This window comes from Choloepus didactylus, chromosome 22 (genome assembly GCF_015220235.1).
Source record: "Choloepus didactylus isolate mChoDid1 chromosome 22, mChoDid1.pri, whole genome shotgun sequence".
Classification (NCBI taxonomy): domain Eukaryota; kingdom Metazoa; phylum Chordata; class Mammalia; order Pilosa; family Megalonychidae; genus Choloepus; species Choloepus didactylus.
The window spans coordinates 11,998,512-12,020,430 of NC_051328.1; the positions used below are offsets into that span (position 1 = coordinate 11,998,512).

At 55.5% G+C, this 21,919-nt stretch overlaps 1 protein-coding gene across 18 annotated transcripts in view; it reads left to right on the plus strand.

The window, feature by feature from the left end:
- Positions 1-2,480: 2,480 nt before the first annotated feature.
- The window catches only part of SLC12A3 (solute carrier family 12 member 3), a 39,106-nt gene continuing 19,667 nt past the window's right edge, over positions 2,481-21,919 (plus strand). For 10 of the 18 annotated variants that reach the window (XR_005213824.1, XM_037816017.1, XM_037816013.1 and 7 more), the window contains exons 1-15: positions 2,481-2,774; positions 3,744-3,890; positions 5,272-5,347; positions 6,121-6,216; positions 6,509-6,648; positions 6,979-7,089; positions 7,934-8,045; positions 8,265-8,395; positions 15,125-15,209; positions 15,897-16,051; positions 16,383-16,490; positions 16,976-17,099; positions 18,868-18,969; positions 20,505-20,660; positions 21,404-21,503. Coding sequence is in view for 17 of the 18 variants with exons in the window: in XM_037816017.1 (XP_037671945.1) it covers positions 2,493-2,774; positions 3,744-3,890; positions 5,272-5,347; positions 6,121-6,216; positions 6,509-6,648; positions 6,979-7,089; positions 7,934-8,045; positions 8,265-8,395; positions 15,125-15,209; positions 15,897-16,051; positions 16,383-16,490; positions 16,976-17,099; positions 18,868-18,969; positions 20,505-20,660; positions 21,404-21,503 (1,925 nt within the window). In the remaining variant the exon portion in view is untranslated. Of the gene's footprint in view, positions 2,775-3,743; positions 3,891-5,271; positions 5,348-6,120; positions 6,217-6,324; positions 6,342-6,486; positions 6,649-6,978; positions 7,090-7,933; positions 8,046-8,264; positions 8,396-15,124; positions 15,210-15,896; positions 16,052-16,382; positions 16,491-16,975; positions 17,100-18,867; positions 18,970-20,504; positions 20,661-21,403; positions 21,504-21,919 lie in introns of those variants that run through there. The other 8 variants (XM_037816018.1, XM_037816014.1, XM_037816020.1 and 5 more) reach the window with 5 other exon arrangements.

A 21,919-nucleotide genomic window follows, 5' to 3' on the forward strand; every position in this document is an offset into this window, starting at 1 on the left:
CAGGGTCACCCAGCAAATTCTTGGCCCCCTCATTCTGCCCGTGGTCACTGTGCTGCTGCAAATTGGCCGGGGTGACTGGCACCTTCAAGCCCCTTCCCCTCCCCAGATCTTATCAGGAATTTTCCAAGGCAGCCCAGGGGTAGGGTATGGAGGAGTGGCGTAAGGGGTGTTGGGCAGGAGTGGCAATTTAAGAGCAGAGGGAGATAAGATCTGCCTCGTGGGTCCCAGGGAGGGAATGAGTAACCCAGGGTGGGGGCTGCCAGGAAAATGGAAAATTGACCACGACTGGGGGACCTTGGCCTGGAGTTCTCACCTTCACCCCCCACTGGCAGCTGGCCCCACATCCTGTTGGTGCCTCCCTTAGGAGGGGATGGAAGCCAGGAAACATGTGGGTAAACCTGGGAGTCATTAAGAGGAGCCTTGGGGAACATTCTTTTTGAAAAGTTAATGCATATGGTAAATATGTAAACCGAGGCAGAATCCTGAACTGGAAGGACCCCGCGGAGTTCCCCTTTCACCCCCACCCCCTCTCCTCCCCATAATGCTGTCAGCCATGGTTTCTCTGTCAGGAGTGCTTTGCGTGCTTTGGTTTCAGGTCTCCTTTGTTATTCATCCCACAAGCATTTATCCGGTACCTACTTAACAGAGGACAAAACAGGCCAGATGCTTGCCCGGCTAATTACATTCTAGCAATCCAGACGAAAGTAGGGCCCCCTCTCCAAAAAAAGGCACTTAGGTATGGGAACATGTCCAGGATATTACAGGGCTCCTGGACCTCAGTTTACCTGCCTGCATCTTGGAGGGCAACCCCCTCTGGCCAAGCGAGAACACTGAGCATTTCCACCTGCCCCCTTTGCTGGCCTGTCCTGGGGCCCTCTGGGCCGGGAGCCATGAGAGGGCAGCAGGAGCCAGTGGCCCACCTGTGGGTTCTCAGTGTGAGCTCTCAGAGTCCGTACTGAAGGGGAGAAAATGCGTCCCTCCGCATTCCTCCAGAGAATGACTGGCACAAGCCAAGCTCAGATGTCCAGGGCTGCTGGTGGCATTGAGGCCTTTGTCCATCCCCTACCTCCTCCTCCAAGACTCAGGCCAGGGCTCCCTCCTCCAGGAAGCCTTCCCTGACCCTCACCCTGGAGCGTCTCTCACCACTGCCCTCAGGACACAGCCATTTCCCCACTGACTTGGCAGCAGGTGTGACTTCTCACTGAGCCTGGTTCCTGCAGCCACCATGGCAGAGTAGGCGTGAATAGGTGGCAGTCGAAGGACTGAAAGAAACTCAGCAGGGGCGAAAAAAGACCATTGACTTCGTTGTGAGTTCCTAGGCAACTCCATTCCCAAAGGTCACAGGTTTTGTTCCCAGGGGGCAGACTCTGAGACCCAGGAGAGAGTGGATGTTCCAGGGAGTCAGGCCTTTTCTCCACACCCATCAGGCTCTGGATGCCGGCCACGCTGGGGGCCATGGGGGGACCAGGCCATCGCCACAGGGGTGACACACAGCCCTCGCAGCAGCTGGGGAATGAGTCCTTCATCCCTGATCCCTGGAGGGGAATCGGGCAGCTCATCAAAGTGTCCACCATGCCACTCCCATTTATTCCCCCAAGAACCCAAATCCAACCTCATCCCCGCCCCCAAATGGTTTAGGAGCCTCCAGTCATCAGAGCATTGCCCCTGCTCCTGTCCCTGTCCTCCACCCCCTGTATTCAAGGCACGGCTGCAGGGCTGCTGGCAAAATGGGGCCCCAACCTGCCCAGCCCAGGGCCTCTGCCCACCTGGTGGGTGCTGGGAGCCCTCTCTGGGGTGGCTTGGAAGGGAGGCAGCTGGCTCCTTGGGGCTCTGTGACTGGGTGGCCCTGCAGGCAGAGCCAGGGAAGTGGGGTCCACGTGTGGGCTGCGTGTGCCGGTGTCCATTGGTGGCTGCAGGTCACAGCTCAGACCTGCTGAGCTCTGGTTCAGGGTCCATGGCTGTAATGATCATATATATGAGGATGTCTCTGTGAGGATGCATACACTGGGAGACAGGGGTTGGAGTAAGAGAGATGAACTACACACACACACACACACACACACACACACACACACACACACACACACACACATATACATCATTTATCTAAAATATGTCAATTAAAAAATACTAAATCTTATATTTAAACGAGATCATAGTAGAGTGGGAGCAGCCCTAGGGTCCCTCTCTGGATTATGCTCCTTTCCGGGGTCTTGGATGGGGATCTCCGCTGAGCTGGACTCAGAAGAGCCCCCCAGGGCCCTGGCCCGGCCCGAGTCTGGCACCCTCCCTGTGTGAGGTGGGACCACTATCTTGGCAATCACATGGCGGGCAGGACAGCGCTGGGCACATGCTCCCGCTCCCCACCCTGTCGGGGGACCCTGCTTGCCAGCCATGGGCGGTTTGGGCCAACCTCCCTGCCTCCCTGCTGCTGTGGGCCCAGCCTATAAAGCCTCCCTGCCCGGCCCCCTCCCTGGACACCCAGATCCACAATGGCAGAGCCGGCAGTGCCGGACACGCCTGGGGACCCGGCCCTGTGCAGCGGGCGCTTCACCATCAGCACGCTCCTGGGGGCTGACGAGCCTCTGCCCCCCGCGGCCTATGACAGCAGCCACCCCAGCCACCTGACCCACGGCAGCACCTTCTACATGCGCACCTTTGGCTACAACACCATTGATGTGGTGCCCGCCTACGAGCACTATGCCAGCAGCGCCCTGCCCGGTGAGCCCCGCAAGGTCCGGCCCACACTGGCCGACCTGCACTCCTTCCTCAAGGTAAATGTCAGCTCCAAAGACTGGCCACTCCCCTGCTGTGTGACTTTGGCTCAGTTACAAAACCTCTCTGAGTCTCAGCTCTGTCATCTGTGCCAGGGAGACGAGTATCTTCCTCATGGCTTTAGAGACCCAAGAGAAGCTGTAAAGCTCTGGGCACGTGTTGTCATGTTTATCATCCAGTCACTGACAACCAATAGGTAGAGCAGACTGCCTAGAGAGGTGATGCGCTCCCCATCAGTGGAGGCATGCAAACAGAGGTTGCACACACCTGATAGAGATGGGGAGAGGAGGGGCATCAGAGAGGGGCTCTCTGGGTTTGCTGCCTGGGAGGCTGGAATGTGGCAGGTGAAGGGCTGGGAGCAGGATGTCATGATCCCTTTCTGGGCCTCACTTTTCCCATCTGATAATTGGGCAGAATCATTCTTGCTTCCAAGGTTGAGACTTACTAAATTCACAGGACTCTTCTTCCCACCCAGAGCAAACCCCCACTCTGCCCACCACGGGCCGGATAAGGCCCTTTGCTCCACACAGGACTGTTGAGAAGATTTGCCAGGGACAATGCCCCAGAGGGGGCTTCCATCACTTGAGGCTCCAAACCAGGAGGCCCATTGCCGCCCCAGTGGTGGAGGCCTGGGCTCAAGCCCCAGCCCTGCCAGGGACCCACGGTGTGTCCTTGGACAAACTGCTTCACCTCTTGGGGGGTGCCAATAACCCAGAAGGCTGTGCAAGTGCATAGTCAGCTCCGAGGACCCTGCTCTCATCAGGGAATGGGGGGCTATGAACAAGGGACCCCAGAACTCCCAGCCTCCCTTGGTATCAGTTCCCCACTGCAGTACCCAGTGAGGCTGAGGGGCCTGGGGGCTGCCCAGTATGGGGTGCTGTGGCTCGGGCTGGGGGACTGGAGGCAGAGACCTAGTCCTCGGCAGCCCGCACCCCCACCTGCCTGACCTGTGGCCTCTGGGCTGCCAGCAGGAAGGCAGCCACCTGCACGCCCTGGCCTTCGACAGCAGGCCCAGCCGCGAGATGACCGACGGGCTGGTGGAGGATGAAGGAGGCGCCAGCAGCGAAAAGGACCCTGGGGAGCCCATACGCTTTGGCTGGGTCAAGGGGGTGATGGTGAGTGGGCCTGGGGGAAGGCGGGCGGTGCCCAGGAGTGGGGGTGGGGAGACAGGCCTCCTTCTAGACCCGACTCTGACCCTCAGGGCCTAGTGGCTGGGCAGACTCAGGCCTCAGTTTCCCCTTCCCCATCAGTGTTCTCTAGTTTAGTGCTGCCCATTTACCCTAAGTCTGAGACCTTTGCTGGCTGCTTCTCTCCAGAGCCCTGGACTCTGGCCGCTAAGTCCCTGCTTAGCCACTTAGTTACTTGACCTCTCTGTGCCTCGGTTTCCTCATCTGTGGAACCGAAGTAATACTAGCCTTTACTGTGGGCTGCGCTGATCATTAAATCACTTAATTGCTGTGAAGTGTTTGGGTCAACTGCTGCCAGTGAATTAGGAGAAACTGTGTTTCCACAAGAAGCCACCAGGGGGAAGCACTAAACACACAAATCCACGGACGTGTTTTTCTGATTTTCCTCTGTGATGGGAAAGGGAAGGTTTGCTGTAGTGTTAAACACGAATAAGTTCATAACAGTTAAAAAAAAAAAAAAAAAAACAAGCAAACTTGGCTTTGGAAGTCGTTATGGGACTTCACAAAGAGGACCACATGGGATATAGAAAAAAGCGTTAGCCCTGCTCTGAGAGGCAGGAGGCCTGCATTCTGATCTTAATTGCTGACAACTGGCTGTGCCTCGGTTTCCCCATCTGAACGGTGAGCCCTCCCCCTGCCCCTAGAGGCTTGTATCCAGAGCTGGGTCTGGACTGTGCTGGCCAGGGCCTGACGTGGTCCCATGTAGTAGCTCAGAGCAGATCAGGGGCTTCAGGAGGCCCCCAGGTTATAGAGCCACATGCCCCTGACACCCCACGATGTGGCTGGGGCCAAAGACCACACCAGCCCCTCCCACCCAGGAACTGAGGCTTCAACCTTGGCTCTGGCTTTGCTTTAAATTTGGAAGCTGAAGTCACAGCAGCCTGAGCTCCAATTCCTGCTCAAATGTGGAGCATCAGTTCAGCGGGCACTTGTGGAGCCCTCCCTAAATGCCCAGCCCTGGGCCAACAGCTGGCCATGCGGGGCTGGGACTGCGGCTGGCAGACACAGGATCGGGGACTTAAGAGGGGGTGGTGGGTGAGGATGTTTGCAGCCCATCCTTGGGCTTTGATGGGAGGGCAGGAAAGTGGGTGGGAGGGCAGGTGGTCTCTGGGTACCACTCACCCTCCTGCCCCAGAGAACCAGAGGCCCAGAGCCCATTGATGTGGGTAAAACAAAGAGAGGACACAGGTGTCCCCTAGGCCCAGGCATCTGATGCCATGCCATACCATGATGGGGTATAGGAACTCATGTATGTGGGCTCGGGATATCTGGTCTGCTCAGGCGGCCTCTGACCCCATTCTCCTCCCAGATCCGTTGCATGCTCAACATCTGGGGTGTGATCCTCTACCTGCGACTCCCCTGGATTACAGCCCAGGCGGGCATTGGTGAGTGCCATCTCCTGGTGGGGGGGAGGAGGGGGTGATGCTCGAGTCCTGGCCCTCTGAAGCCCCATGGGGACAGGCCAGACCTTGGACTGCAGAAACCATGGGCCAGGCCCGCTCCTCCCCAGCTCAGCCTAAGCCCTTCCAGTGGCAGAGGTCAGGTGGCGTGGCCGAGGAGTACTGGATGTGGAGTCAGTAGGCTTGGGGGTTCTCTCTGGCTCAGTTCGCTCTTGAGTAAGTTGCTTAACCTCTCTGAGCCAATTTCTACTGCAGAGCAGCAGGGTTAGGGACTTGTACTCTTGGACAGACGAGTGTTGCGGTGCTAGCTCTGCACCATGCTGTGTGACTGTGGGCAAGTTTCTTAACCTCTCTGAGCCTCGGTTTGCTCATTAGTAAAATAAGGGTGATAACATTACCTACTTCACAGAACTGTTGTGGGGTTTCTGTGATGCACTCAGCACAGGATTTGGCACCCAGAGGTGCTCATAAGTGGTAGCTATTGCTTTATTTTTCATTATTAGTTAAAGCGAGCACCTTCCCTCCCATACCTAATGATCCTTTGCATGTTGGCTCAGAGCTCCTGTATTCAGAACTTTCCAGGAGGTAGACAGAGACCCATTTTTCAGATGAGAAAACTGAGGCTCAGAGAGGGGAAGGGACTTAAGGTATGCAGTGCATTGGAGGGCAGGACCAGGTTTCCTGCTGCCTAGTTTGTGGCTCCTGGCATGACCCCTCCCACCTGAGTTTTGGGGTGACCATGCTCCTTGCTTCCACAGTGCTGACCTGGATTATCATCCTGCTCTCCGTCATGGTGACGTCCATCACGGGCCTGTCCATCTCAGCCATCTCTACCAATGGCAAGGTCAAGTCAGGTGCGCCCCACTCTGCCCCACCCCAAGGCCCCTCTCTGACAGCTGCCCTGATAGTAACCCTTGGAGCAGGTCTCTGAAGACCATCCTCCACTTAGGAGAGCCCAGGCTGCCCTGCCCAGTGCCAGGTGAGGGCTCCAGGCTGGCTCTCTGCACCCCTGTGATTGCCCCTCGTCATCTCCTGCCCCGGGAGGCCTGGGGTCGCCCTCTCCCAGCCTCAGCCTCTGCCTGCCCCATGCCCACCCCAGCTGGCCGACCCCTCTGGTTTCCCAGCTCTGGGCTCTGGCCCCATTAGGTGGCACTTATTTCCTCATCTCCCGGAGTCTCGGCCCGGAGCTGGGGGGCTCCATTGGCCTCATCTTCGCTTTTGCCAATGCCGTGGCCGTGGCCATGCACACCGTGGGCTTCGCAGAGACTGTGCGGGACCTGATCCAGGTGAGGGGTTCGGCCCCCCCCCCACTCGCTTCCACTGCACCTGGGCCAGGCCTCCCTGCCCCTGCCCGAGATCCCCCTTCACGGACCTCAGCAAGTAAAGGCTGTTTCAGGATCGTGTGTTGCCCATGGAGCCAAAGCGTCCAGGCCTGTGCAGCAGCCGTGGCAGGGGATCCTTGGCCACAAGAAACCCCACAGGGCAGGGAAGGAGTTTGGGTTTGGGTTTTCTGGACAGAGGGCACCCAGGGACGAGGCAAACCCCAGGTGGAGGGGCCTGGGGAGGGGTGGGATGTCCAGGGGGCACACACAGCCCAGCCTACTTCCCTCCCCCAGGAGCACAGCACACCCATCGTGGACCCCACCAACGACATCCGCATCATCGGCGTGGTCACCGTCACCGTGCTGCTGGCCATCTCCCTGGCCGGCATGGAGTGGGAGTCCAAGGTAAGGGGGCCGGGGGGTGGTCACGTGGAGAGGGAGGAGTCGTGAGACCGGGTCCTGGTGCTGGCCCTGCCTGCTTCCCTCCCTGGGGTGTGGCCGTTGTCCAGCACCACCAGTGTCCACAGTCCAGTCGGCAGGAAAGAGTGAGAGGGTGACAAGGACAGAATCCTTTTCCCTTTCCTTCTGCACCCCTGCCTGGGACTTCCACACATCACCTCTGCTCATGTCCCTTTGGCCAGAACTTGGTCTCCTGGCCACTCATGGCTACAAGGTTGCAGTGGGCACGGGGTCTTTAACTGAACCATGCATCCAGCCAGGGATCAGAGGGGTTTTACTGTGAACGGGGGGATGCGGGGATGTTGGGCTCCGGCTGGCAGGCTTGGCCAGGCAGGACCTCTGAGCTGGCCAGGGCTGGCCCTGCTGCTGCTCAGACCCTGTCTCTCCGCTGTCCCCCCACTCTCTGCCCTCCAGCCACGCTGGTCCCCTCACTGCTCCCTGGGCGTGTGCACCAAGCTTATCCCCCCGGACCATTCTGTGGCTGCCTCTTCCTTTGGTCAAATGTCTCCTCCTTGGAGACGCCTGCCCCGGCCACTCTGCTGAAGTAGCCCCTGACGCGGTCCCCATCATGCCCCCCTGCTGCTTCATTGTCTGTGCTCTTCTTACCCTAAATTCATCCCACTCATTTATCAGCCAAGCTCTGCGACCTGGGCCGCCTTGTTCTCTGGGATCCCCCAGCTCCCTGCATGGAGCCTGTGGCCTGAGGGGTGCGGAGGGAATGAACGAGTGAGGGTGGGACCACGGGCAGGCGCCTCGGTGACACCTTGATCAAGGCTCCCTCCGTTCGCAGGCCCAGGTGCTGTTCTTCCTCGTCATCATGATCTCCTTTGCCAACTACATAGTGGGGACCCTGATCCCCCCCTCCGAGGACAAGGCCTCCAAAGGCTTCTTCAGCTACCGGGGTACGTGCAGGGCTCCATGGGCTGTCGGGGCCCCTCCCCATGGCTCTGGGGACAGGGATGGAGTGCCCACAACCTGACCCACTCTTTGGGGACTGGGAGGACGGGACTCCCGACCCCCACGGCCAGGGGCTGCCAGGGGAGCTGCTGCCAGCCTCGCGGGGCCCAGCAAGGGGAGCCACACCCGCTGGGGCAGCCCCGACCCAGGCTTTGCTTTCCCAGGGGACATTTTTGTCCAGAACTTGGTCCCTGACTGGCGAGGCGTGGACGGCACCTTCTTTGGAATGTTCTCCATCTTCTTCCCTTCGGCCACGGGCATCTTGGCAGGGGCCAACATCTCTGGGGACCTCAAGGTGAGCAGGAAACCCAGCTCTCCCACCTCCTGGCACTGCCAGCTGGGAGCAGAATCTTGCTCTCTGCTCTAACAGGGTCTCATGCTGGGCACTGAGCTTGGAGCTGAGACCAGGCGGGCATCCACTTCTGAAACCCAGTCCAGTTCAATTCCGAGGCTATTGGTCAACACCCCCTGTGCACTAGGCCCTGAGAGGCATCCAAAGGTGGGCTAGTGTCCTCTCTGTGCTCTTGGAACGCTCAGCCTAAGGGGAAGACTGACATGGCCATGACCTCCCAGAGCCCAGACTTCACCCTGCATGTCTTTGCTGGGCTGACCTTCTCCCAGGGCTCTCCACTGCCTCAAGGCAGGCTGGCTCCTCGGCTTGGCATTCAAGACCCCAGCCCACCTGCACAGCCCCATCCCCGACCACTGCCGCCATCCCCCGATCCTGCGCCAGCCTTGAGGAGTTCTCCTTTCCCCACATTGTCCTGTGACCCCACCATGCCTTCGCCTGTGCTGTACTCCCTGCCTGGGACTCCTTACTCTTGCTCCTTTACCTCTCAAAGTTCGGTTCTTCTTGCAAATACCACCTCCCTCCTTACATCTCTCCCAGCCCTTCCCACCAGAGTCACGGTGCCCCTAGCAGCTTTTCCCATAATAATTTCGGATTTTGTATGCATCTGTTCCCCCTGCATCTTGGGAATGGAGACTTTCCTCTATGTCCCTGCTCTTAGCTTGGAGTCTAACACATACCAGGTGCTCCACATGTTTGTTGAGCGAGTAGTGGTGAAATGTAGTGAATGGGAACTGTGAGAGCAGAAGTTCAAGTAGTGTCAAGTGGTGGGGAGGAGAGACTGATGTTGGCTAGGGGCTCCAGGAAACCTTCTGGGTGGAGGCAGGGTTGGAGCAGGGCTATGAAATAGGAGAGAGCTGGCATGAGCCCTTACAGGCAGGAAGATCAAAGGAGACTGGTTGCCAATGGGGGTGAAAGGAGAGGAGCCTGGCGTTGTGCTGAAAGTCACAACCAACATTTCCCCAAATCCCTAGTCCTCCCTGAAAGGTGCTCCTCAATGCAGTTTTCTAAAGTGAATTAAAAATTGTGCATTGGAAGCAAACTGGAAATCTTGCCTGCCTGTAACTGGGTATGCCCAGGGTGGTGCCCAGCTGGGATTGGAAGTTGGAAAGTGAGCATTGTGTTTGTCTGTCTCCTCTCCCTGCCCCAGCAACAGCCAGCAGAGGTCTGGGCTGTCTGCCCCAGGTCAATGCAGAGCTCAGGCTGTGCTCCTACAGCCTGGTTCCCCTCCGGGATCCATGATAGATCGTAGCCTGGGAATGTATTTAGACAATTCATGAAGCTTCTCAGGTTACCAACTGGCCCAGCACGCAGTCATCCCCGGCAGGCATCCGTCTCATGTCCTCTTGGAGCTGGATGAGTCAGGCACCTGTGCTTTGTCCTCAGTGTCCTCAGTACCTAAAAGGGCTCTGGCTTCCTGGGGCAGACCCTCTGCCCATCACCCGATGGTGCCCACAGTCACCCAGTGTCCTCAGCAGCAGAGCAGCTCCTGCTGATGGAGCCCTGGCTGCAAGACTTTGGGCAAGTCCCTTGAGCCCTCTCTGGGCCTCAGCTTCCCCATCTGTAAAATGGGACCAATACAGCCCCACCTTTCAGGGCAGTGGTGAGGATTCAATGAGCCAACTCATATAACGTGCTTAGCATACCTGGCACAGAGGAAGTGTTAAGAGCCAGTTATCAGAATCGTTTTTCTGTTTCCATTCACAGTGACTATTGATAATGCAGGACTTTTTTCTGCCACTTTGCTGTTTGGTCTTTGTAAGTCTTATACCTTTTTTGACCCTCAATTCTTCCTTTAATGCCTACTTTCAAATTGACTTGATTTTTTCGTGTGTGTGTGGTGTGCCATTTTGAGTCCCTTCTCATTACCTTCTATGCATATTTTTCAGATATTTTCTTTGTGGTTACCATGGGGCTTAAATTTAATATCCTAAATCTATAACAATCCCGTTTGATTTGATACCAACTTAACTTCAGCAGCAAACGCAAACACTGTTCCTATACCCTCCACCATCCACCCCCCACAATTTTTGTTATACTTGTTACACATTATACCTTTATGCATTTTAAGTCCAAAACCATGAATTTGTCATTACTTTTTATGCATTTGCCTTTTAGAACCTGTGGAGTTACACACCAAAAAATACATAGCAATAGTACTGGCATCTATAATTACCCAAATGATTACCTTTACCGGAGCTTTTTATTTCTATATGCCGCTTTGATACACTATCCTTTCCTTTAAGTCTGAAGAATGCCCTTTAGCATTGCTTGTAGGGCAGGTCTAGTGGTGATGAACTACTTAGCTTTGGTTAATCTGGGAATGTCTTAAACTCTGCCTCATTTTTGAAAGACAGTCTCACTGGATATAAAATTCTTGGTTGGCAATTGTTTTCTTTCAGCACTTTAATTATTTCATTCCATTGCCTTCTTGCCTCTGTGGTTTCTGATGAGAAATTGGTGCTTAATCTTATTGGGACTAAGTTGTTGCTTTTCTCTTGCAGTTTTCAGAACTCTGCTTATCTCTTTGAGTTTAGCCTGTTTGTAGTTCCTTGGGTTTCTTGAATGTGGATATCATGTCTTTCATTAATTCAGGGAAGTTTTCTGCCATTATTTCTTTGAATATTCTTCTTGCCCCTTTCTTCTCCTTCTGGGACTCCCATAATGCATATTTTGGCATGCTTGATGATCTCTCCCATGTTTCTTAGGCTCTGTTCACTTTTTTTCATTCTTTTTTCTTTCTGCTCCGCAGCCTGAATTATTTCAATTGCTTTATTTTTGAATACATTGATTCTTTCTTCTGCCAGTTCCAATCTGCTATTTGAAAACCTCTAGGGATTTTTTTTTTTACATTTTTTATCGTGAAATATATATACAGAAAAGTGATAACTTTCAAAGTACAATTTAACAAGTAGTTAGAGAACAAATTTCAAAGAATGTTATGAATTACAGCTCCACCATTTCCTCTGGGGAGTTTTTAATTTCAGTTATTGTGGTCTTCAACTCCAGTATTTCCGTTTGGTTCCTTTTTTAAATTTCTGTCTCTATTGAGATCCTCATATTATTCATTCCTTGCTTTTCTGATGTCCTTTAATCCTTTCTCTGAGTTTTCCTTTATCTCTTTGGTCATTTAAAGATTCTTTTTTTTTCTTGTTTTTTTAGTCTTTGTTCAGTACGTCCAAAGTCTGGTCTTCTTCATCGATGACTTCTGAAGTCTCATCTTTTTCCTTTGGATGGGCCATCATTTCCTATTTATTTGTTTGTCTTAGTAATCTTTTGTTGCACACTGTACATTTTAATATTTTGGAGTGTTACCTCTGAGATTTAGTCCTTGGGCTGTCTGTTCCTTAAGTTTGTATCCAGCTTGTGATATGACAGAGATTTCCTTGAGTGCCAGGAGCTAACAACAACAACAAAAAGCAAGCAAGCAAACAAACAAACAAAAACAAAAAGCAAATGCAAAACAAAACAAAGAAACACCTTTCACAGTCTTTGAAAACTGGCTTTGTGCTGGCTGGTGGTCTCCCTCAGAGTTTAGCCCTCATATCAAGATCAGCCCAAGGTGACTGTGGGTTTTCTCCACCTTTTCTGAGGCTGCATCTTGTCCTGAGCTTGTGCTTGCTCATGGCCTCATAAATCCCCCCACTTTTAGGACTCCAATGCCCCCTCTACTTCCTGTGAAAAAGAAACCCCCTTCCTGGGTGCTCTATCATATTTCTTAAAGCCAGTGATCTTTTGTCGCAGGACCCTTTGATACAGCTATTTCTTACATTGCTTTAGTGGTGGGAAAGTTCTGGGAGGGCAAGCCAGAGACGAGTGTCCTGGTTCCATCTTTCAGGCTGCCCCCCATTAGATTAGCAACAACATACTGACACTTCAGTATGTGCATGGGGTCAGTCTGCTCCCTCTGGAACAGGGCCAGGGACCCATATGGGAGAGCAGGCCAGTTCCACGCTTTACCAGAAGCAGGGGGAAGGGGGCAGCAAGGGCACCATGGGCTTCTTGTACCTTTTTAAAGTTGCATTTTCTTGAGTTAGCACTTGCCCCATTACTGCAAACCTTTAACTGTTCTCCGGAGTTTTGAGGAAGATGGCTCTGACAGTTTTTGCTAGTTGTTTAAAGATTCTGTCTAGGAACAGAACCCTGGAGTGTTTTATGCTGCCATCTTGGTTGACCAGAAGTGTCATCGTCATTTTTGCCACGTGGCCTGTGTGGTGCTGATGGTTTTACAAGCATTACCCTTGGGGCAGCCATAAGGGTTTCATATCATCACCACCCCCAAATTACAGGTGCTCAAGCCCAGCTCAGAGATGCTTGGGGGGCTGCCCGGGGCCACACAGGAGGCAGAGGAGCTGGAGTGCAAGCTCTTAGAATAAAGAGGCCTCACCTTGTCACAATTCACTCAACAAATATTTTCTGAGTACCTGCTTTGTGCCAGTCTCTTGTGGATATGGCAGGGAACAAACCAGATATTAATTCCTGTCCTTGTGGAGCTGGTGCTCCAGTGAGACAGACAGACAGCAAACAGATCCTTAGGTAAAATGTGCAATTTACAGAAGCGGGTGAGTGATGGGGAGAGAAATAAAGCAGGGAAGGGGTGGAGGTGGATCAGCAGGATGCACCTTTAGACAAGGTGGCCAGAGACCTCCCTGAGAAGGCGGCATTCGAGCTGAGACCTAAGGGGGTGATGGAAGTTATCGTTACTACTGCCAGTCCCTCGCCTTTCCCCAGCGCTTCAGCGCTTACAGAATAGTCTCATAGCCCATCTCTTCCTGGTCTTATTCCTCAGAACCACCCTGTGATGAGGGCAGGGAAAGCGTCAGCAGCTCAGTTTTCTGATTGGGATTCTGAGCCTCAGAAACAAGGGAGTCTTGTTTCTGCTGGTGACTGGCCTGTTGGTCCCTGAGGCAGCCTGGGGTCCTCCTGCCCAGGGCACATCCCTCTGCATCTCCCAGCCCCCACCCACGTCCCTCTGCATCTCCCCACCCCTAACAGCTCACATTTATTGGGCACTTGCTATGTGCCAGGTTACTTTATTTTCTCACTTCACAGATGGGAACACTGAGGTCCAGAGAGGTTTGGGAGTGTGTCCCAGGTCACACAGCTAGGAGGGAAGGAGCTGGGATGTGGACCCAAATCTGCCTGACTTGTGAGGCTGGTTCTGGGTTTGCAGACCAAGTCGTGGGTGGCAGAATGGGGGCCGAGGGGTGGGGTGGGAGGCTGGCTTGGTCTGTTGACTAGCGGCCAGGGACCCCACATGCTTGCCTAGCCATGACTGCAGGCCCCCAAAGCAGAGCTCCCGGCAGACCTGGGTGCTCCAGTGACTCAGCCACCCTCCAGTGCAGAGCCTGTGATGCCATTCTCTGTCCTGCCACACCCTGCATCCCACATCCGCCGAAAGCCCCTCTCAGTGCCATCAAAGCCACCTCAAGGTGGCACCTCCACCCTGAGGCCTTCCTGGGTTCCCTGGCAGCCTTTTCTCTCCCCTATGCTGCCCTCGCTGTGGCACAGCCAACTGCCCTGTGTTGGCAGGACCCCACCTGTGCTTCTCCCCTCTGGGCCAGGGGTCCTCAAGGACAGGGTCTGGGGCCTGGTCATCACTGACTGACCATCGGTTCTGACTCAGGCCTGGCATGTTGGAGGCCCTTCATGTTTGGGGCAGAGAGCTGAATCATCACCTGCTTTTTTTGGACTTGTTTATGAAACAGAGTAATTGTCATGGTTCCTTCATGCTCAATGATTCTGCGGTTCTACCTGCCAGTTGGTGGTGAGCAGAACGGCCCAGGGAAATCTGGGGAGGTTTATAAATTGACTTCCTGTAGCAGACCTGGACTTCCCCTCCTGGGCTGGAGCTGTGCCTGGAGGATGGAGCGGGCCTTGAACCTGTTATAAAAATCCCAGCCTGTGTTGCTGCACCCAGATCAGCCCCAGGAGCCTGAGGCTATAAACCAGGAGCCAGGCTCTCCCCGTGGCACCCTGGCCTCAGTTTCCCCATCAGCTGAGTAGGAACCCCCTGGACGCTTCACAGGAAACTACATTTGAAAAAATGCCTTGAGGGGTGGAACAAAGTAAAGGTTTGTTATTACTGTTAGGAAAATAAGAGCAGAGATTTCTTTCTGCCTATCTCAGAGGGAAAGAGAGACTTTGAGGTTTTTCTGCTCCTCTATTTTATTGTTGTGGAACCAGAAAAATCAATCAATGCATGCTAACGATTAACATGCAGTGGTCTGGGAGCTTTACATGGATTCATTCATTTCCTCACCGTCCCTGTGAGGTAGCCCTGTCATCACCTGCATTTTATAGCTGAGGAGACCGAGGTGAGGGAATAAGCAAGTTGCCCTGTTGGTCACCAGGAATTGAACCCAGGGAGGCCGACTCCAGTGTCTTGCCTCCAGATCCCCCACAGCAGGCGATGGCCAAGTGCCCCCCAAGGGCCAGAGTGGAGCTGGCCTGACTTCCTCTCCTGCCTCGGACTCCCAGGGCCTTGGATATGGCTCCATCCCCTCCGTGGGGAGGTCCCTTCCTGAGATTCCTGGGGTCTCTTCCTCTCTGTGCTGGAAGGGGACTTGGAAGGGCCGAGGTCTGGGGTTGCTGCCCCCGTCCCCACGCCTGGCCCCAAGCAAGGGTCAGGGTCCTGAAAGCAGGCCAGCGGCTGCCTGACCCCTCCCCCGCCAGGACCCTGCCGTGGCCATTCCCAAGGGGACGCTCATGGCCATTTTCTGGACCACCATCTCCTACCTGGCCATCTCTGCCACCATCGGTACGTAGTCGGGCCCGGGCCGGGGAGGGGGTGGGCTTTGGTTCTACTCACAGTGCCACAGGGCGCAGCCTGGTTCTGTGTCCTTGATGGGGGGACCAGGCCACCGAAAGGAAGGTTATAGAGTGGGGCTCAGCTCTGACGGGTAGAGCTGGGCCAGGGGGACATGGAGACCTTGGGAAGTTGAACTGAGGCGGGAACAGGGGCTCAGAGAGGTTATGTGCCAGCCCCAGAGCACACACCCAGTGAGCAGCAGAGCTGGGGTATGAACCCAGGCCTGAGCTGTTAACACCTGCCCCTCCCAAGACCCTCCCAGGCACACTTGCTCCCAGTAGCCACCTTGCAGGGCAAGCTTTTCATAGAGAACCTAGGGACTGGCCCCAGGTCTCTGATTTCAGGATATCATGACATCGGGCGGTCAGTGAGGCTCCCTGTGCCTCTGTGAAATGGGAGCAACCACAAAAATAATGGCACTAACTCTGCCCTGGCACACCGTAAGCACGTCCACATATCAGCTATTACTATTACCACCACCATCACTGTCGTCGTTGTTGTTACATGATAAAGGAAGAACGGACCCAGTGGCAGTGTCTTGCCTCTGCAGCGGTGGCCAGCATTTGGGGTGGCAGGGAGGAGAGAGGAGGGGAGGGGGGCGGCGGGGGCCTCCCACCCCCCGTGTCCTGCCCTCAGGCTCCTGCGTGGTGCGCGACGCCTCCGGGGTCCTGAACGACACCGTGGGCTCGGGCACGGGCTCCTGCGAGGGGCTGGCCTGCGGCTACGGCTGGAACTTTACCGAGTGCCACCAGAGACAGAACTGCCGCTACGGGCTCATCAACTACTACCAGGTACCACGCGGGGCGGCCTGCTTGGCCCTTGAGGGTCTCAGTGCCCCTGCCAGGGTGTCTCCCACTCCGGGCCCACGGAGGGGCTCCCGATGTCATTTGGGGGCCTGAGCCCCAGGGCCAGGATAGGGGGAGAAGGGTTCAGGATCAGGCGGGGGCTCCTCGGGCCAGTCCCCACCCATGGTGGCCCCTGGATCCCAGGTGAGGGGCGCGGCTCAGGCGGAAGTTGCTCCAGGAGCCAGCACCTGCTCATGGTGCAGTCGGGGTGCCGCAGGTGGGGGCTCCAGATGCAGCCCCCCGCCATGGGAAGCCTGACTCCCACCCCACCCCACAGACCATGAGCATGGTGTCGGGCTTTGCGCCCCTGATCACAGCTGGCATCTTCGGGGCCACCCTCTCCTCCGCCCTGGCCTGCCTCGTCTCCGCCGCTAAGGTCTTCCAGGTGAGGCTGCAGGGGGCCCAGGTGGAGGAGTCCTGGGTGACTGGAGAGGGGGACAAAGCAGTCAGGTAATCAGTGCATCTAGGCTGAAGGCAAAAGGGGCCGGCCCCCAAGCTCTTCAAGGAGGCAGCCCCTCTGTCGGGAGTGACGTGAAGAGCACCTGTGTTTTCCACTCAAACCCTCCCCTGTGCTGCCTGCCACCGTGCCTGGAATTCCGCCATCCAAGTTCCACCCAATGCGATGGCCCCTCCCATTTCTGCCCTTTCACTGTCTTGGTGGGTTTTCCTGGCCCCCGGTGCGGGGGGGAAGGATGAGACCCTCTCCTCCACCTAGCAGAAGCAAACACCACGACCCAGCTTGGGGAGTGTCCTGCGGAGGGCACAGAGGTGCCGGGCAGGCTGGAGCCGGGTCTCCTGTGGGCAGCAGGGGAGGTGACAGGCCCCAGCCAGGAGGTGAGCAAGGCGTCCCGGGGCATCCTGTGCCCGCAGTGCCTGTGCGAGGACCAGCTGTACCCACTGATCGGCTTCTTTGGCAAAGGCTACGGCAAGAACAGGGAGCCAATGCGCAGCTACCTGCTGGCCTACGTCATTGCCGTGGCCTTCATCGTCATCGGTAAGAGGCTGCCAGGGGCAGGAGGGGCCTCCTCTCCTGGCCAGGTCGCCCTCTGTCCTGCTCCCCTCTGCACCCAGTGCCCAGCCGGCCTGGCAGTTAGTGGGCACTGCAGAGCGACTCTCGAGTGAGTCGATGAAGCCAACCTGGAAGGAGACTTTGGGAGCCCGCGTGGCCCCCACCTCCTCCAGATAGGGTGGCTCCCAGGTTATGCCAGGCAGGGGGACCGTTCTGCTTTGTTAGAGGGGACCCTGTCCCCCTTCCCTGGTTCCACGTTCTAGTGCCTTGGCTGCGGGGACACCCTCGGGTCTTAGTTACCCCCCCAGAACACCTTCGGGGCATAGGACAAGCTGACGGTCCCTCCTTAGGAGCTGACACAAATTTGGCTAGGCCAGTATCTTCATAGGTGTGTAAACTAGACAAATCCAGTTTCTTAGCCTTTAGGAGTCTAGACCCCAGCTGAGGCATGGGGGATGCCTTAGGAGAAAGAGCCCAAGCCTGGCGTTAATCAGATTGACTTTCTATCCTGGCTTTACCGTATGCCGGCTGTGGACCTTGGACATGTCAGTTTATCTCTCTGAACCTCAGTTTCCACATCTGCAAAGTGGGAGCAATAGTGCATAGCAAGTGTGTCACTGATGGTGAGAAGGAGGCCATGTGTACACACACACACATGCACACATCCCCATGCATACCCTCCCATCCAGATGCACCCACACAGTGCCCTGCACCCGTGCACACACATGCACACACATGTGCACACATACTGTTGCTTCTTGATTTACTTTGCCAGGCAGACATCATTCACCAGGAGAGAGGTGGCCACATGGAGCAGGGGCAGCAGCCCTGTGCCTTGGTGTGGTGCTCCTGGCCCCTGGCTCCCTGGGCAGGTTTGGGGGTGCTGCTGCTGAACCTCTCTGGGTTGGCAGGTGCCTTCCTGATCCAGCTGAATCCTTACTGCTGGGCCAGGTTTGCCAGTCCAGGACTTACCCTAACAGTTTAGTCATTTTCACTGAAGGGAACATTCTAGACTCTGGACCCTCCTGGGTCTTGAACCAAATAGAGAGAACACACCCAGGGGTTGGAGACATTTGGTCAGGACTGGGTTCCCTGGACCCACCTCCACTTCCTGCTCACCAGGGTCCCAGGTCTCTGCAGTCCACCCCTGACTCACAGCTGGTGTCCTTTCATCTGGGTGGTTCTGTCTGGACTTCAGCCCAAGGACTCTGATATCAGATCTCCGGAGCAGGGTTTTGTGACAACATGAAATCATGTACAGAAGGACATAAGAGGGGCTGGTCTTGTTTTGGGTTCCCAGAAGCAGACCCCAAGACAAGGATCCACATGCAGTTGTTTATCTTGGGGAGCAGGGGACAGTGAGATGGGAAGGGAAGGAGCCAATTTTTCTGCAGGTCACCACTGCTGGGTGAATCCTGATGTGGTCTTGGAGTTTCAGGTAAAAGATGACACATGTCCTGGGCCATGTATTTACTGTAATGTGTGGTCATAAAAGTGTGACGGCTCCTGCCCTTGGCCATCCCCTAGCCTGATGGGCGCCCTCCTCACTCCCATCCACCTTCTTGGTTGGCTGCATTTGAAAAGTGGTGGTTTACAGTTTACGAGACAGTGGGCCCATTTCACAGATGAAGAGGTTGAGACTCACTGAGCCTTGGGGACCTGCCTGGGGTCCCCCACTCTGTGAGGGGGGATATCCAGTGGTTCCTTGGCAGAGTAACCCCATGGACTGTGCTCTCTTCCTGGGTCCCTGAAGCCGAGCTCAACACCATTGCGCCCATCATTTCCAACTTTTTCCTGTGCTCCTACGCCCTCATCAACTTCAGCTGCTTCCACGCCTCCATCACCAACTCACCGGGTAAGAAACCTCTCACCCCTCAAATGGAGGAGGCACCCAGGGGATAGGGCATGGGACGTGTGGGTCGAGGTGGGCAGACCACTTCCCAAATTGAAGCCAATTAAAGACATTCAAATCATCGTCATCATCATCATAGCTGTCCTTTATCAAGCATTTGAAGTGGGCTCTTTACCTGGATTCATATGCTACTTACAGCCTGTGGAGCTTTTTCTAGTCCCTTCCCCCACTGGTTTTACAGGATTTGCAGAGAGGGAAGGGACTGGCCCCAAATCAAAGCCAGGCTGGCACGTGGTGCTGCAGGTTGGGCCCTGCACACTCTAGGGGGCGCCACTCCCGCTGATACCGGACCGTAGCGGTGGGTGCTCAGCCCCAGGTGAACCAGCCGATCCGCGACCCAGGGTTTCAAAGGGAGAAAAGAGCTGATTGCCAGGTGCGAAGCAGGAGCACAGGTGGCCCATCAGTCTAAAAAGCTGTCTCCCTGAGACTAAGGAGTTCAAGGTTTTTATGGACTCAAACAAGGGGAGATGGAGTTGTTACCGTCTTAATAACAAGTATAAGCAGAAACAATTTACAGATGTAAAGGAGTGGAGCTGTGCTAGAACTAAGCTAACCAGTACAAGAGCAAGTCAGTGGTTAGTTCTGAGCTGACTCAATTCCTTTGTTAACATTAGGGGGTTGCCTTTGTGATTTTAAGACTCTAAAGTTGAAAACACCGGATAAGGGGGTTATGAGTGACAAGGTTTTTACAATCACAAGGTCACAAGATAAAGGCTAAATAGTTATACAATCATTATCAAAGATCAAGGCAACTTGGATTACAGTTCAACAATTTCAGGCATTTCCTTCCAGCTATTCTAACACACCAGAAAGTAAAAAGAAATATCTGTATATTGATTGAATAATCATAGTAATTCTTAAATCCTAATTTCTCAGTTACACTACTATAGCCATCCCAGATTTGTATATCTATTATTAACATTTTCTGGCACATAGCAGTAAGGAGTCTTGAGGAAGAGGCACTTTTTCCTAATGAACCCCACATCACCAGTGGGCTGGTGGCTGGGCTACCTCTTACCCAGTGTGCTCGGTTCCCCCTGGAATGTGCCATGTGGCGGCCGTCACCAGTGGTGGCCCTGGCATGGCCTGGTGGTGTGGGAGGCAGACCAGAACCCTGGTCACCTGGTCCCAGTTCCTGTCCTTTCCCTCCATCTCACCCCCTGGCTCCACGGGAGTCTGAGCTGTTGCTGGCCTTGGAGGTCCTGGGACTGTATTTGTCCAGAGCAGGATGCCTCTTGCTTGGCGTGGCCTGTCTACATGGTGGCATGCTGGCCAGGGTGGCCGGGTGTCCTCCCCAGGGCCCTTCAGGCCAGTCCAGGAGGCAGGGGGCAGGTGCCCTTGGTGTAGACGGCCGGTGGACACAGGCTTGGTCCCCAGCTCTGGGCACTGCTGGCACTGCCACCCAGGCCCCGCCCGGCAGCTCTGGCCTCGATAGCTCGGCATGCTGGGTGAGCCCGATGTCCCGTGCCCCGGCCCAGGGTGGAGACCCTCATTCCAGTACTACAGCAAGTGGGCGGCGCTTTTCGGGGCCACCATCTCCGTGGTCATCATGTTCCTTCTCACCTGGTGGGCGGCCCTCATCGCCATCGGCGTTGTCCTCTTCCTCCTGCTCTACGTGCTGTACAAGAAGCCAGGTGAGCCGGCTCGGGCTGCCTGGGGAGGCAGCTCCTGCCGCTGGGCCTTGACCATTGCCTTCCCCCTGGCAGCCAAGAGGACCATCCTGCCCCTCCGCCTACTAGCCCTGTCCCCCCAGCCCTGTCCTTCCCCAGGGGGCAAGGAGCCCAAGGGGGTTGTGCCCACTCAGAGCCCACAACCCTGTGTCTAGACCACCCCCGGGCACCCAGGACCCTGGAATTCCCTGCCCAACCAGCCCTGGGTGGGCAGCTGGGGCCTACATGGGCCTTTTCCCAGGCCGTGCTCTCCAAGGTGGGCCCCTGCTGCTGTGCTGTTCAGGTTTGAGGGGTGGCCAAGGGGTGACCATTTGAAGAGCATGTGGACAGAGCTTGGCCACTGGGCTGGGGTGCCCACCGCCTGTGGGCAGGTGTCACAGGTGGCAGCCATCTGTGGCAGGAGGCTCAACTCTAGGAAAGCCTGGAACTCTATATCGAACCTGGCCCTCCAGGTCATGGTGAATGTCTGTTTGTCAAGCAAGGAGGCTATTTTGCAGAGTTCACTCTCTCAAAGTGTAACTTGTAACATGTAGGCATGAGATAAGTGGGCCCCTGGCCTGCCTACATTAAGAACAGATCTGCAGGCCATCCACCTACCAGGCCGCCCTGCTCCAGCAGGCTCTCAGCACCCAGAGGCTGGCACCCACCTCCCTCACTCCCCCGCCCCCTCCATCTTCAAGTCTGGTTCTATCTGCGTTCCTACTCAGAGGTGAACTGGGGCTCCTCGGTACAGGCCGGCTCCTACAACCTGGCCCTGAGCCACTCGGTGGGCCTCAACGAGGTGGAGGACCACATCAAGAACTACCGGTGAGCAGAGCCTCTGGGCACCCGCCCAGGACCCACAGGACCTAGGAGGCTCCGGGCCAGGCCCTGTCACCTGATGTGGACAGACCCAGGGTGGGGGTAGCCCCTGCTCAGAGGGCACCAGAAGTGGAGCGGCCCCACCTAGGAGTCAGGCGACCAGGGTGGACATGGCCTGATGGGGGCCAACCAAGTCAAGTGCTCCTCTGTGCCTCAGTTTCCTTGCAGAACAAGCAATGCAAACTCAAAGGGCTAGATCAGGGCAGTTGGGTGCAAGTCCTGTCATTTCCACTAGTAATTACCAATAGTAACAATGGTGACTATGAAGAGACTTGACACTCTTCAAAGCTGGGTCCCCACCTCTGCAAAGAGAATTGTGGGTTCATCATACCCTTCCCAGCAGTGAGGAGACATGTAATAGT